The 15,954-nt window shown below is 38.6% G+C and overlaps 1 protein-coding gene across 3 annotated transcripts in view; it reads left to right on the top strand.

The window, feature by feature from the left end:
• Positions 1 to 15,954, top strand: part of MGAT5 (alpha-1,6-mannosylglycoprotein 6-beta-N-acetylglucosaminyltransferase) — a 115,309-nt gene that overhangs the window by 39,464 nt on the left and 59,891 nt on the right. For all 3 annotated transcript variants that reach the window (XM_083841303.1, XM_083841304.1, XM_083841305.1), the window contains exons 2-3: positions 3,231 to 3,621; positions 8,328 to 8,498. In XM_083841303.1, the coding sequence (XP_083697429.1) occupies positions 3,384 to 3,621; positions 8,328 to 8,498 (409 nt within the window). In that variant the 5' untranslated portion in view covers positions 3,231 to 3,383. The remainder of the gene's footprint in view (positions 1 to 3,230; positions 3,622 to 8,327; positions 8,499 to 15,954) is intronic.

The following is a 15,954-nucleotide window of genomic DNA, read 5'->3' as shown; positions in this document are numbered from 1 at the left end:
GAAAAAAAAAAAAAGAACAAACAAAAAAGTATGTGTGTGTGGATTCAGTTGTGGTGAGACTTGACTGGCTGGAGTTGAATATGAGGAAGAACAAAACAAAGCCATTCTTTATGAGTTGTGGTTTTCTTTTTTTTTGATTTGCCTGGTATGTTTTTTCACTTTCACCCTGTTTTTCACACTCGACTTTTAGTTTTGGTACAATAGGTGCTCTCAGGAAGTCGGGAGGAGTCATCTTCCTAACCGTTTCCCATACAACTTCACAACTATGACATAGCCAGTTCCGAGAGGGCTGCTGGAAGTATTTCAAGAGTCGTCTTAGAGTGAGAGCACCTCTTTCTAAGGAAGGGGGTGCAGTCCCACGTTCTGCAGAGGCATGTACAAAACTGTTTCCAGATCCTCTTCAGGTACTGCCTACTGTTGTGCACTTTGGAGAACAGGTTAGGTCGGAGTAGTTAAGAGCATGAGCTCCTTTCAGGAAACTTTTAAAGGGGAGGTGGGGAATAGGGAAATAAGCTGCCACCTTAAGCTTGGCATTGGCTTACTTGATATGGGCAGAGAGATAACTAGTCAGCAGGCACGGCCAAAGTCCATGAGCAATTATGATGGGCACACAGGCGTTTATAACTTCACCTGTGGCTCACTTCAGTCATTAGTTTCCTGCCAGAACAGCAACGTGGGAACATCTCTGTGATATTTCTGTCTTTATGCGCTTTACCTATCCCTTGATGTCTTCTGACCGTTGTCCTTTTAGACACCATATAATGCGTCGTTATAAGTACGTGGCAGTCACTGCCCGTGTTGTAGTCATCAACATCTATCAAAGCTAGGATTAAATGTACACCAAAGCCAGTGCAGGTGTGCAGCCCAGCCACGGAAGGAGCCTGACGCCCAGAGTCTTGTCCTGTGTGCTCTGAAAGCCTTCCTGCCCACCAGCAGTGCTGTAAGTTGATGAGCTGTGCAAATACTGCCTGATCATCTCGGTGCTACTCACTGGAATCGCTTTAATGGCAGGAAAAATAGGGCTGGATGTGGGGAGTAGTTTCTCTGTTTTACTGGTGTCGTAAGAGCTGATTTTTTTTTCTTTTATCACTTGAAATCGTGGAGACCATTCTTCCAGCTGCCAATGTATGGTCATTCTTTCTTATGGAAAAGCTTTCATATTTCCTGACTGCCTTCTTACAATCTGGGGGTGTGTTTAAGGCTCTTTTTCTGTTTGCTGATGAACAGAATAAAGAAGTCAACAGCTGTATTTAAGTGGGTAATGCTCATAGGTTAGACACGTTTATAATCATCCTTGGTTTTCTTCTAGAACTTAAAATAAATAGAATTGTGGGATACCTGCATTTTTTTTTGTAATTGCTATTTTTAATGTTCTGTGTGTTGTTCCTAAACAGCTGCTCATAAAAAATTGTTAGCACTTGTCTGTTAAAACAAGGGTGGTGGTAGCTTTACCTTCTTGTTCAATATTTCCTTCGTGGCATAAAACTGATAATTGGGAACAAAATATTGACTGTTATAACCACAGATCTTATTGCTATAGAGGACGCTGTCAATTCTTATCTGAAATCAAGTCACTGAGGGAATTCATGTTGGATATTAGATATTTCATTTTAAAATTGCAATGTTGTTTTAAACAACAATTCTCTATATTTTTTTTCACACCAGGTATTGCAAGAGAATTAGCAAAGCATTCAATTTTTAGTGAAATAACAGTATTCTACTTTTCAGTCAGCCCAAGAGTATCCCAAGACTATAGCTAAATAAACCAGAAGAATTGAAACTTCCCTCTGCTGTTTCTTGAAAAATTCACTTAGGTTTATGAAGAGCAGCATTAATCCTTTGTAATCTTTTTCCATGAACTCGTGATTCATTTTTCTGCACCATTCTTTCTTAAGCAACAGATGGCTTCAAATTGTTCTTTTAGCAGCAAAGACGCACGGTACGGTTACTCCTCTTCTGCTTCTAGTTCTGTGTAACGCACTTCCACAGGCAGTGGTAATCAATAAACGCATGCAGAAGTCCTGGTGGAACTCAGGCAGTCCGAGGGTATTTCTGTCCCTCTGCAGAGCTGCTAGCTGAACGGAAAGGGGAAGATCTAAAGGGAATTTTCACAAAAGCAGAGTACTGCTAGCAGGCATCTGTGTAATTATCCTATTAAATGAGAGTAACATCTGCATTATCTGTGCAAGTGCAGAATGGAAGGGAACATTGTTTTCTAATCCTGTCTGGGAGCATTATGAAGTTAAAAGGATCGCATTTTACCAAATCCATGTTTTAACACGATAGCTTACACTTAATTACCTTTTAATTACCTTTCTTCTCTTGTAGGGCTTTATGCTAAGGACCCTGCCTCTAGCCCTCATCACAGAGCTCTTCTTGCCTTTGGATAGCTTATGCCAGGTTTTATTTTTGAGTTTACCATGAAAAGATGGTCCTACTGTTTGTCTTGAAGGCAGTTAGCCAACTTTTTTCCTTAGTGTGGGAAAGGCTCCGAGAATATTAATTTTTATATACAAAAGACGTGTTGTAGCATTCAGAGGGACGTGTGTTGAATTTAGTTGCAAAGTGCAAACTCATTGGACTACGTTTTATGAATAAGGAGTAATGATGCATGGCAGAGGCCACACAGGAGCAAGAAGAGATTATTCCAGCCTTCTGACTCCTTGCAATGTAAGCCAGGAGAGTGGATTGGTTTAAATAATGTAGACTTCTTTTTTTTTTGCTCTTTACCCCTGAGGGAGTCTGATTTCCTGATCATCTATCTAGCCATATGCCATAGCTCTTGCCAGGAACTCCTAACAGTGTCACTGCCAGCTAAAATTACTTGTTTTCTGAGAACTGAATTATGTTAAGAATTGTCTTAAATTGCTGCATTGGCAACATCACAAAGTTTTGTGTACGCACACGGGGAAAAAAAATAAAAAATGTTAAAGCAGCCTTACCTTGAAATTCAGCTTGGAAACAGCTTCAAGCATTGAATTTGATCCAGGTACTGAGAGGTATTCTCCACCTGCTCAGGCGCATCACTTTCTTTGTTCTTTTTCCAGTGCTTTTCTTGGTTTGCTTGTGCTCTAATATAGTGCAATATTGATATGTACAAACTAAACATTTACCGAAAGAAAGCATATTGTCTACTCTTATTTTGTACTAGTTACAATGTAGACCTAATAAAGCTGGTAAAAATTTCTAATATTTTGTGTTAACCTTGCTACTTTTCTTTCCTCTTGCAGGATGGAACTGAGATACAAATATACGTTGACTAAGGAGTCGGAATAAGATTGAGTCCTGCTCTGTGATCTGTATATACCCGGACCATGAACTTGCTCTTTGGCTTCATGCTTTAGGAACCTTTGTAGTAACTCTGTGAGAAGCTGTTGGGAATCATGGCATTCTCTCCATGGAAGCTGTCCTCTCAGAAACTTGGCTTTTTTCTGGTGACTTTTGGTTTTATTTGGGGAATGATGCTTCTGCATTTTACTATTCAGCAGCAAACACAGCACGAAAGCAGTTCAGTCCTGCGTGAGCAAATTTTGGATCTCAGCAAAAGATACATCAAAGCATTAGCTGAAGAAAATAAAAATGTGGTTGATGGGCCTTATGTCGGAACAGTGACAGCATACGGTAAGCATGTGTCCTAGATTATGTGATAATCTGATAAAGGGTTTTTCTAAGTTGTCCAAACATTGTACTTCCTAATGCTGCTCAGTTGACAGTACTTCATACTGTAGGTTTTCTGCACAGATGGAGAGAACGTTTTTTACTTGTAAGTTATGAAATGGGACAAAATTTAAATTTCCAGTCACTTGGAAATGAAGTTATCAGCTAATTTTTTTATTATTTTTTTTACTACATCCGTCTAGTAACAGTGTCTGTTATGCCTCAGGTTATTTGTTAGAACTTGATTTAAAAAAATGTGTGGTTTTGCTGTTCTTGAGAACCTTGGGAAGCTTTTCAGTTTACATGTCAGTGATTAAAAAAAAAAAAAATCCTTTTGGAAAAATAACTTGCCTCAGCGATAAAGCGGAGACCTGCAATGTTTATTTTTCCTCTTTACCATTGCACTTCTGTGTCCAGTCAATTTACCTAACATTTAAGATTATGTATGTGGCCTAAGCTTAAATTTAAGCTTGAATATGTCATATTTACCTCAGGGTAGAGAACTTTCTTTCATGAGTTTCAGTGCTTTGTCTGGCGGTTATTTCTGCATAGTGGGTTGTAATGCTTCCCCTCCTCCATTTCATACTACATGGCAGTTCAGTTTGTGTGTATGTGTGAAAGCATGAAAGAAAGAAATTCATGGTGCGTATTACCAGAAAACGTTATGGAAAAAAATATAATTTAATTTCAAGTGAGGTGAGGTCCCTTTTCAATCTGATACAACCAGATTGATTTTTAAGCTCACTTTCTTTCCTACTTACCTGTGCACTTTCAGACTACCTGGATACTTAATTGCTAATTAGTCATCTGGATTTGTTTCTTTTTATGTTTGTCTTAATATTCTGCTGTAGAAAATAATCTGTTTTTTGTAGGCTTAAAAAAGAATGAAGGTTAGAGTGCAGCAGATCAAAGCTGCACTTTTTTTCTCTTTGGTGCATATAATGAAAATATCATGCTGGGATGTCTTCTTATTTCTGTTACCACTTTTCCTCTTTAAAAAAAAGGGGGGGGGAAGTTTGTAAGACAGTGCTTTTCTGTAAGGCTGATATTGTCATCCCTGACACAGCTAACAATTATATTGCTTTGGTGCTTAAATAACAAGCATTCCCTATTCTTAAGTTCCTCAGTAACTTCTACTCATCTGTGACTTCGCTTTGATCCACACTGCTATTGTAATCTTATAGAGCAACACAAGCAAAATAGTGGTGCTAGATAAATATTTGGATTGAATATCTCCAAGCACATGGAGGTCCCTAAAGGATTCACAGAATCACGGAACAGATGAGGTTGGAAGGGACCTCTGGAGGTCACCTGGTCCCAGCCCCTTGTAGGGACCATCCAGCACCACGTCCAGGTGGCTTCTGAAGACCTCCAAGGAGGGAAACTCCACAACCTCTCTGTGCTGCCTCTGCCAGCGCTCTGTCACCTGCACAGTGCAGAAGTTCTTCCTGGTGGAAGCTCTTGTGTTCTGGGTGGTGCCCGTTGCCTCTTGTCCAGGTGGGGCCTCACCAATGCTGACCAGAGGGGAAGGGTTGCCTCTCTTGTCCTGCTGTTGAATTGTTTGCATAGGTTTTTTTTAAAAAAAACCCTCTAATATATAACCATTATCAACGTCCCCTTATCCTGTAAGGTTGCTTGATTTTAGGTGAACTGAAGGAAAAAAAAAAAAAAGAAATAAAGCAAAACAATATATTTCTCCAGAAGTTGAAGGGTAACTGCATGAATCCGTGCCCTAGCTAGGATATCCTTAAGCTAAGTTCCCCCTGCAATTTTTTGCCTGTGACTTTCATTTCCTGTTCCAAGTCCTGCTGTGGAATACATTGACTTGCTGCCAAATAGTGGTCAAGTTCCCCAGGAGAAGTTAACAGCATTTGAAGGTGGGAGAAATAACTCTGTAACACTTCTGTAAGTGGAGAATTTCTCTTGTGGAGAAATTTCAAGGTCTACAGCTAAGAAGAATTTGCAGTTTAAAGACAAGTGTAGACAAGCGTTTTCAAATTAAGGAGCTTTGAAGGATGTAAAGTAATGGTAATATATGTATTTAAAATGCTAGTGGGAAAGGCGCAATGGCGAGCGAATGGCACCATATTAAATAATGCTGCATTAAACTGAGTTAGATCGTTAGTCTGTCTTCCCTGGCGTACCAAACGATTTGTTGATAGCAACTTATCAGGTTAGCTGTTCAGAAATAAACCCATTAATGTCTAATGTTAGTGATAGTGGGTAGAAGTTGGTTCATTATTCCATGACAACTGCTCTTGCTATTTGGCCTTTTTATTTCTTTTAATCCTGTGATTGCTATTAGCAAGCAGACTTTGTGATTCCTGTGTTCAGGCTCTAAATTTGCTTGATTTGGCTGCTTTTACCCACTCAAAAGGTTTTCAGTCACTCATTAATTTTGATTGCATAGCTTGTGTTCGTTCTTTCTTTTTCTTTCTACCGTATTATCGACTTGTCGGGTGGATCAAAGGCTTTCTTTTAAAAAGTCGTATTCCAAATATAAATGAGTATTAGATTTTTATAACAGTAAACAGTTGTTTTACACAAATTATTTTGAATCTCTGCTTCCACCCTCCCCTTCTCAAACTGGCCTTCAATTGCTTTTTTGTTCTAGGAAGCAGTCTCTTATCTCCATGTTTCAGTATTAGGGTTAAAAGGGTTCAGTAGCAGGGTTAAAAGATTACAAGGTTTAGCTGGTTTTTGTCTTGATGCTCTGTATGTGCCTTTGTGTACTATGTTTCTTCCTCATTGTTTCCTGAATTTTTTGTACTACCATTTTTTCCTAGATTTTCCTTCTTTATACCATGCTTTTGTGGATGTTAAGTTCCTGCTCTACTTTCCCTTTCTTCTGCACACTATCCCATTAAGTGACTTCTGGACTCTCACTGTGAATCATTTGATTTTCATAAATGCTTCTTTTATCCATTGCACTGCATCTATAGGTAAAATTATAGTAAGACATGCTATTATCAGCACTTAAGATTTCATATTCTGATCTTTAGACTAAAGAAAACACAAAATCACAAAGAAAAATATATTCTTTATGGCTCCGTGGAAGAAATATAACTCCTTTATATTAGAAGAGAAAAAAATATAAGCTTTCTAAATGCAGTAGCCTTCTCTTATTTACTCTCACATTTGCACAAGAATTGAGCTGTCCCTAAGAAAAACAATAAGGAGCACAAAATCTCTTATGGCAAAACTGCAGCTGATACTAGGGCAGATGAATCCCTTCAGGTGTATGGAGGAATTTTCTATTGCAGATCGGAAAGCTGTTTGATTTTAAATTTGTGGAAAGCAGAAAGTGTATTGTACAATGTACATGTAATTATTTTATGTAATTAAATGGGAAAATAATGTAAATTCATCACACCAAATTCTTTAATCATGAGACAAGTAAACGAACAAAGAACAGTACTTTTTCTTTCATCTTATTTGGCTTGTTGCCACTTTAATTATAGAGTGTAGTCTAATAGCCGTCTACTCCCCCCCCCTGTTGCCCACAGTTCTTTTAGCTTACCAACATGTCTGTGTTGCTTTAAGAAAACTGAACAAAAGAACTAGAAAAGAAAAAATAAATCAGGAAACATTTCCTTGGCCTTGGTATGATATGCAAACTCCTTCTGCTGTTTGTTGCTTTCCATGCAAAGTGAATTGCCATTTTTGATTCAACAGATAATACAAACAGATAAGTAGAGACAATCGCCAACAGACTGAAGAAAAGAAATGGGTGATTTTTTTGTGTGTGTTTTGGGTATACAACAGAAAGGTTGGACTTCAACACTGTGTGCCAGTGCAGAACCTGATGCTGGTGGAATAGATGCAGGAGGTTTTCATACTGGCCCAAAGCCGTCCCCTCTTTTGGGAGTGGAATTGTGGTTTCCAAGTGACTGAGAATCTAACAGAGCGTTAAATTCTGTTCCTCTGGTGGCACTTGAATATGGATTAAAGTCTTGCTATTGGAGTAGTCGGGGAATATGGCAAGGACTTCCCTGCCAGATATCTCAATCAAGTCTAATGCCTGCTTTGCTTTTAAATTAAAGTACTTTGTCCTTGATTTCTCCTTTTTTCCTTTCTACTTGATGCTTAATTTTGATAGCTCCAGCTGATTCTGGTAGATTGAATGAGCAGTTTTGCAAAACAGAAATGATTTGTGCCCCATGTGTTTGTGCTGGAGTCAAGCTCTTCTGTTTTGCTTAAGACATCCAAAAACCGACCAGCAGTTTGCAGGTACTGAATTAGAGGTGGGCAGCGCGTGTTTGTGTGTCTATGCAAAGTTCCACCATAGTACCTGAAGGCAAGTGGTTCGTGCTTATAAGATGCAGCCATTCATTGTTATTTGAGCAAGTTGTTATTACAAAGCAAGTATATATATATATTTTTTGCTCCTGTGTATATACCCACATGGGTGCACATTTCCCCCTTAAGTGTAGGATGCGCATATGAGTTGCAGTGTGCTTTATAAAACCCATAGGAAGACCAGTTCCACATCCAGGGAAATTTATACCTGAGGCTCAACAAAGTAGGGAACATTAGTGTACAGAACTACTAATGACAAAGACTTGCACTGACTGTGTGTGTGTATTTCAGTCTCATTCTTGTCTCTATTTTTTGGTTCTGATAGTGTGCATTGCGTTATTAAACAATATGACTTCCATTTTCATTCATAGATTTGAAGAAAACGCTTGCTGTCTTGTTGGATAATATCTTGCAGCGCATTGGGAAGCTAGAGTCCAAGGTGGAAAATCTTGTACTGAATGGAACAGGAGCAAACTCTACCAACAATACTAGTACCACTCCTGCTCCTAGCTTAGGAGCAGTCGAAAAGCTTAATGTAGCAGGTGGGTACGGCAATATATGTGGGCTGTTTAATCTGTATTTTCTCTCTCTATGCAATAATATGTTTTTTCAGTTACAGAAATTTGAAGTGTCTTAAACAAAATGCAAAAGTCTAGCCCATTTCAATAGCACTCTTAAGTCCACTGATCTTTTACAGGCTCAGAGGAAGACTTTCAGTGGTAACTTGGATACACCAAGAAAAATAATATTCTCTGCCAAAGGGGGGTATAAGCTACTTTATTCACAGTAAATGTTTCATACTTTTAAATGTTTGTGCATTAGGAAGATGAAACTGGGCATATATTTTCTCGCTAAGCCTTATTACTTGGGTTGGTGCAAATATGTTCTGCATTTCTACCATATGCACTTGACTGGATGTTAATTAGAAGAAAACATATGTGCATTGCTGGTTATGATGTAAAAATGTAATTCCCTGCTCTGGCTAATAGCTCTTAGAATTTGACACACAGAGATGACCTACCCTGGTACCTTCAGCTTTTATATTTTAAAAAGTCATTTGAAATCATTAGTTTTGTCTTTTGTCATAACTGCACGCTTAAATCTTGCCTGTGCTTGGTTTTCCTAGCAAAATAAATACTTCTGTTAAGAGGGTGTTTAAATATGGCAAAATGGAGCAGATGCAAACTTTGTTAGGGTAATGCCTTTGACAAGAAGTCTGGGAGAGGGGTTGTGCAAGTGACGACACAGTTGCAGCATGCCAGCAGAGTTAGCGTCAGCTGCTCTGGCCCACCAGCATTTGTCCATACTAAGATGTTCAAGTCATCTTATCTCATGGTGAGAGAAGTCTTCTGTGTCTCATTTGCCACAAAATAAAAGCATGCTCATAGGCATGTAGTAAAGCCCTGTGCGTGCATTTTATACTACTGCTTATCTTGCACCAACTTTTTTTCTCCCGTGTCTCTGGTCTTGGTTAGACTGAAGACAGATTAGAAACAAGCAACTAAAGCGGTATGGCACTTTCAGACTAGTGACAGGGTGAACCATGTCATTACCCCAAGGAATACAACACAACATCTTAGTCGCAGATGGAATGCGAGATAGGACAGGATTGTTACAGGTTCTGAGTTATATATAAAATGAAAAACGGACCTGTATATTTTGCTTTTGCAGTTGGACAAAAGAGAGACTTTATGCTGTTATTTTCAATAGATTTGCAGATAACTTGAAGAAGCAAACTTACGTTGTTTCTTACACGTTTGTAGGCAAAGGACCATTGTTCCTGCTTGACTGTGATACATGACTAATCAGTGCTCAGGGTGAATTAATTTTGTTGTTGTTGGAGTTGGCCAGAGTTGCAGTGTTAGTACTCGTAAGCAACCTTTAAGGAGCTTGGTAGTTTTCAGTTTCCTGAATCTATCTTGCTTTTTGCTGCCTGGGGCTTGATCTGTGGCAAAGAACACTATTTGTCTTATTAGAGCTTCAGGCTTTTTTTTTTTTTTTATCTTTGACTCTTGATGCATTAAGTTTAAAATACCTCCCCGAAGCAATTATAGTAAATAGCGATGATGGAAAAAACTTTAAGAAACAATATCTTAATGTTTGATTAATATATTGTTCTGGTGTCTGTTTGGATGATGTTACTGCTCAGGTATCTCCAGGCTGGATAGAACCAATGACTAGACTAGAGCTTGGGACTAACCCATGTGTATCTGCTGGTTAAAGTGTTTACTATTTGTCCATTTGAAGCAGTGAGTGGAATTCATCTCATCGGAGGCATTTCCAAATGGAAATGAAAAGTTTGTTTCTACTTCTGTCTTCATAGTAGTTTTCTGACAGTAACAGACTCTAGAAGCCGTACAGTTACTGCTTTGAGGTCAAATATAAGTGTATTTTATGTTAGGAGTGAGTTGTTCAGACAATAAGCTGGGTAAGTAAGTGCTGTGATTACAATACCAGACACAGTGGTGGATTTTTTGCTGTTGTGATTCAAGTGTGTCCTTTTTTCTTGTTATAGAACAACTGAGATAATCTGCAAATTGTTGTAGAGAAGGGATTTTGTTACCCAATGTCTTGTCAGTTTATTGAAACTGAAACATATATGCATACAAATACATGTGGTATTTCCATTGCTTTCTTTGTAATAGTTTATTCAGCTCTTAGCTGATGAAGTGATCACAAAATGCAGACACGATAGGATTACCATTTCTCTCTATCAGCTGTAATATTTTAATGCTGACTTCAGAGGAATTATGTTATTTGCTGCTAGTAATTTCAACTCTTTCCATGTGGACAACCATGCTAGGATGTTCCATAAATAACAAATTTGTGTTTAATATTGCTATTAATATTTTTAAAAGAGCACTTGAATTTGTTTTTGCAAACGTTTTTTTTTTTACCTCAGTCACCACTTAAAACTCTGGAGTAAATTAAGCCTTTAAAGCCTCATTCGTCAGCGTAACAGTGCAGGCTTCTACCAGATTTTCCTAGAAGAGTGCTGCTTCCAGTAGAGCTACTTGATGCATTTATGATTTTTGTCTCAATACGCTGTGACCTATAATCTGTGTAACCATGCCCCTTTACCTATGGTAAGGCTTCCTGAAATAAATGAAGCTTCATGCTCGCTTAAGCTGCACTTCTGTTCACAGTGACTGTAAAATCTTACTTTTGTCCTCCCTGACCTTTTACAAAGTTTCTTGTGTGTTATGTACTATCTGGTTAGCTATGTGTGATAAAATAAGATGTAATAGAAAGACAAGAAGCTGATTACATTGTAAATATTTGTCTGTTTTCATTGCTGATTATTACTGGTCACAAGCTCAAGAACAAAACATTTTTTTCTTACAAATTTAAGACTGACTACCATGGCAGACTAGACTTGTCAGTCTGAGTGCCTTGAGCTTTTCTTCGTTACATATTTTATGTAATGCTAATGCTTTCATTAGGGAAAAAAAGGGTACTTTTTATCTGCATACTGGGAAGAACAAAAAAAATGATTAGTCAACATTTCTTCTCTCAAAGTCTGCCTGTAAGTGGAGTCTCTGTACTGGTTACATTGCTGTAAACAGACAGCAGTTGTAAAAAACAGTATCTATATGCTACAGGTAGTGGATGGTAATAATGCAGGAATCCTGGTTTAGTTCCAGAGTCCAATTACTGGAATAAATCCAGTTTGGTTTTATGATTTTTTTCCGTCTGTAATAAACAGAACCGGCATGTGGCTGTGACTCAGATTTACGGATTGCAAAATTCCCTTTTGTGCGATAAAAACACCGACACTTGGACCAGATCAGGATTTCTTTTTTTTAATTTTTCACATCTATTGACATTATATGAACAACCAGAATAATAGTATAGAAGAGAATATTTACCATATTAAAATGTATGAGTGTTTTCCTCCTGTTCATATGCACGCTGGTTTTTAGCTCAGATGTGAGTTGGTGTCTGAGTATGCAGGTAATCCAGGTAGCAGTGAAGTTAATGTGTTTTGAGAAATGGCTGGCTGTTACACTTGCTGAACAAGTGGTTGGGAAATCAATTTGTTAAGAAAATGCTGATGTGTTTCTCAATGAGCTGAGGTCAGGGGATATTTAGTTGTGCCCAGTATACACGTTGATGGTAAAATATCTGCTGGTCCAGGAAAGCTCTTATGTATAATTAATGAACTTGCGAGGATACTTCTTCTAATGCACTACACATAAGCTAACACCACCTTTAGTTACTGCATTCCCTTGGTACTGAATCTATCATCTGTCCTTCTAAGGAAGAAAAATAATAACCTTATATGTACTTTTTGATATTTTCAAATTCTTCTGTGGATATACGTATCCAGACTTTGAGAGTGGTCATAGCAGCTGCCTGAACAGACCTGCTGAGTGTTTGCTGGTGGGCAGCAGGTGCCTGTAATTCTGTCAGCGTTCAGAAAGGGATCCACAGCCTTTACAGCCTTGAAGGTATAGAAACAAATGAAAAATTTACTCTGAATCCTATGAATGAGGAAAAGACCTAATAATCAGTTTTGTAGCTGCTTTGAAGACAACTGTAACTACTGTTTGTCGTCAGAAAGTCATTTAAAGGGCTACCAAAGGTCATCTTAAACTTTTATCAGTAACTTCTGTAGGTTATCTTGATAAGTAAAATGAAAAAGATGAAGTAAGGCAGTTTGAGGAAAAGAAAATACGTCGGGAGAGTACCTGGATATCAGAGTTTAAAACCCCCAAGCCCCACAGCACAATGTCCAACAAACAGAATGGAGTGTGCCCTTGGAAAGCGTGAGCTATGAGCCACCGAGTCTCGGGATGTCCAGATGGGTGTTGGACTGGGCGGTTTTACAACCTGGGGTATATTGCAATAAAGGAACGAGCAATGCCTTCTGTGAAAGAGCCTGTCAGTGAAGGAAAAAGGAGGCACCGGCCTGGGAAACAGCAAAACTGCTTGGCAGATTTGACAAATGATCTATCTTTATTTTAGGATTAATAATACAGCCAGAAGTTGAATTAAGTCTGGCTAAACAGCACCCATCGTAGCTATTTCGCTCTTGTAACAGCCTAATAGAAATGTTTGTGGCTTCCTAAAAACAGTTTTGATCAATCCTTCAGCCTGTGCTTTTTGACCACAGTAGCATGAACAAGCAATTTATGTGATGGATATTACTTGGTACGGAGCCCATGACTTTTTCTTTCAGTAGAGTAGCCTCCTCGTTATCATAATGAAACCCACGATACGCTGCTGTTGGGAGATTACCTAACACAAGTAAAATGTAGTCTTCGAACAATATTTATAATTGTACTTTTGGGCAGAGGTGCAAACATCGTAGGAACATGACTCAGTGTTTGGAATTTAGAGGCTGTGTCAAATTAGTTATTCATTACTTTCCAAAAGTCTGTTTATCGGTTGTGCTTCTTATTTGGCAAGCCATGGAGAAATTTAGCTTTTCTTTTTGTTGTTGTTCCACCTCTGGCTGTCAAGGCCGCTGTACAGCTGAGACAGCAGTGGTGAAATCTGCAGCAGTAGATATTAGAGTGGTGTGCACAGTTTTTGGCACATTAAATGATCTGAAGAAAATCCATCTGGATTATGCTCGTTCATGATAAGAAGGTGATAACAGTTGGTAGGAGGAAATGTTGAGGATTTAGCAAGGACTGGAGCTCGGCTGTCTCTGTAGTAGGTAAACTCAAACTTGTCTTTGATTCATTTTTCAGTTCACATTTAGAGACTAGAAATATCTTCCTCCTCAGACTCTCAGACAAATTACGTTGTTGATTTAGATGTAGAAATGTACACTTTGTTCGTGTCCATATTTTGTTTAGGTTTAGTGTTTGTACTGTGTTACTACACCTTGTTTCTTCCACTGAATTTAGTTTTGCAGAATCATTCATTGAGAAGTGTAAGAGCAAAAAAGCTTCTCTTTTTGTTTGGTTTGCATGAAAGGATAATGGAGTGCAAGATTTCTTTGTCACAAATATCTTTAATCCTGATCCCAAAGGAATTGAGGATGGGACCTCTGCTAGAGGATAAGGTGAGCTGATGCACTGCCTAGGTGAGGTTGGAAAGCAAAGCTGTGAGGTCCCTTGGATAGCCTGAGTGGGCGCTCCTTTTTTTCCTCCCTGTTTAGATCCATGTGTAAAATTATAAGCATGCTCTTCTCTTCCTTCTCCCCTCCTCAAAAGCATCAAACAAGCTTGTTGATTTGATACTGACAATTTTCAACTGCTTTTCCAGAACCTCCATTTGATTTATGAAAGAGTAAATTGTTAATAGTGATGCTTACAAGGCTTTAGCTGATTGGTTTCAGATGCAATGAAGTCCTTTTTTTCCTTCTGTCTCTCTCCCCTCTGTTTTCATTTGTCCAAGTTGTATTTGATGAAAAGCTTTTAAGAGTTTTGGTAGCAATCTTCCCTGGCTTTGTGGGAAGTAGTATTTTCTCGTATGCATAATAACATATTAATCTACACCTGGGGTGTAAAAGCAGATAAGAGTTTTTGTCAGTCGTAAAACAGGATGCTCCGAACCACTGCCAATAATAACATACTAGGTAAACCTTAAATTACTGGTTTTAAGATGATAAAATAGAAATGGGAAAATGTGAAACCGTGGCACCTTCAGGCAGAGCTTCTCTACAGCACAGCTTCTGTTGCAGCTGAATTGTTGGATCCTTGTTACAGGCACAAGATGAGTTTCATTTAGGCAGTTTAGCTTTTAACACTAGGGCTTTTCTAAGATAAACCATTCGTTTCCTGGTTGTGTGGAACAGTATTCCGCTAAGCGTATTTCATCCGATAGGACAACCTCCTTGAACAAAAATGATCAAAGCGTGTATCCTGTTTCCTTTGAGTTTTTATTTTTTGATAAGCAGGGTGTGTGGGTTTTGTGTTGCAGGTTGTTTGTTTTTTTGGTTGATTTGGCTTTTCTTTGTTTACTCTTGCCTGAAATCTTGCTGTGTACTTCAGGCAGCCATGGGAAAAAATTGATTTAAGTAAATTGAAGGAAACTTTCAGTACCTCATTCTTTAAAACACTGCTAAACAATAGTGGTATTAATTATGAATATACTTGTTACAAAACATTTTTTTAAAGTAAAGATGTTGATTTTAAGGTAAGGACGAAGGTGCTCTGAGGCCGTTGCCTTCACTGTATTTCAGTGCGTGTTCAGTAAAACTAGCATTGCGGTAAGTGTCACAGTCTTAACGTTTTAGATGGTATAATTGCACTGAAAGCTGTACCAGTGCGGTAGTTAGAAGTGTCATTTGCATTGAAAAATGTGACTTTGGAAGATTTTGTGTGCCTTTGAACTCATAAAAATGAGCAAATGACGGTTCATGTTCAATTTCCCCCCCTTGTACGTAGGTGCTACTTGGAGGACTCCTTCCGAGCCTGAGCCCAGTTCAGTACCAGCATGCTGCTCAGGGAGGGAGAGACTCTTGGTGTGTCTGTTCTTAGCTTCCAGAGCATTTCTAGCTTATGCATTAGCATGTTCTGGTGTATAGGCTGATGAGATCTCTTTAAAGATGTTAAGACTAAAGTTGTTCAAGTCACTCATTTGGATGCAGACTTCAGTATTTACTTGTCATCCAAAAGATGATGCGTGGATGCCTGTCAGCTAGTTGGCATCACCTGCGAATATGTAGCAAGGCAGACTGACAAGTCAGCTTTGGCAATGCTGCAAGCAGGCATTTTTATTTAATGTTACTATGGTGAGAAGAACATTTGTCTTTGTATTTCCATGTACTTCTTCCTGCAGAGTTTGGGGTGACATGCTGAAGACTTTGTGGTGGGAAGGAAGACTCAGGTAGCTTCGTGATAAGTTGATTTGTTTCCATGGCTCTTTCCAGTGAACTTTGTCCTGCGCGGGACAGACTTGTTGGTTTAACAGTCTGTGACGATGGTTTATCCTATAGTTCTGTGCTTGCAGAGACAAACTTGATAAAAAGCTAAAGTATTGCATATTTTGAATTTCCAAAGCTGTCCTCCTGTCTTAAGAGGACTACAGTAGGTTTCTCTT

This window comes from Anser anser (assembly GCF_964211835.1).
Source record: "Anser anser genome assembly, chromosome: 6".
NCBI lineage: Eukaryota > Metazoa > Chordata > Aves > Anseriformes > Anatidae > Anser > Anser anser.
Note: the sequence above shows the minus strand (reverse complement) of the source record. Positions and strands in the feature narration are given on the sequence as shown.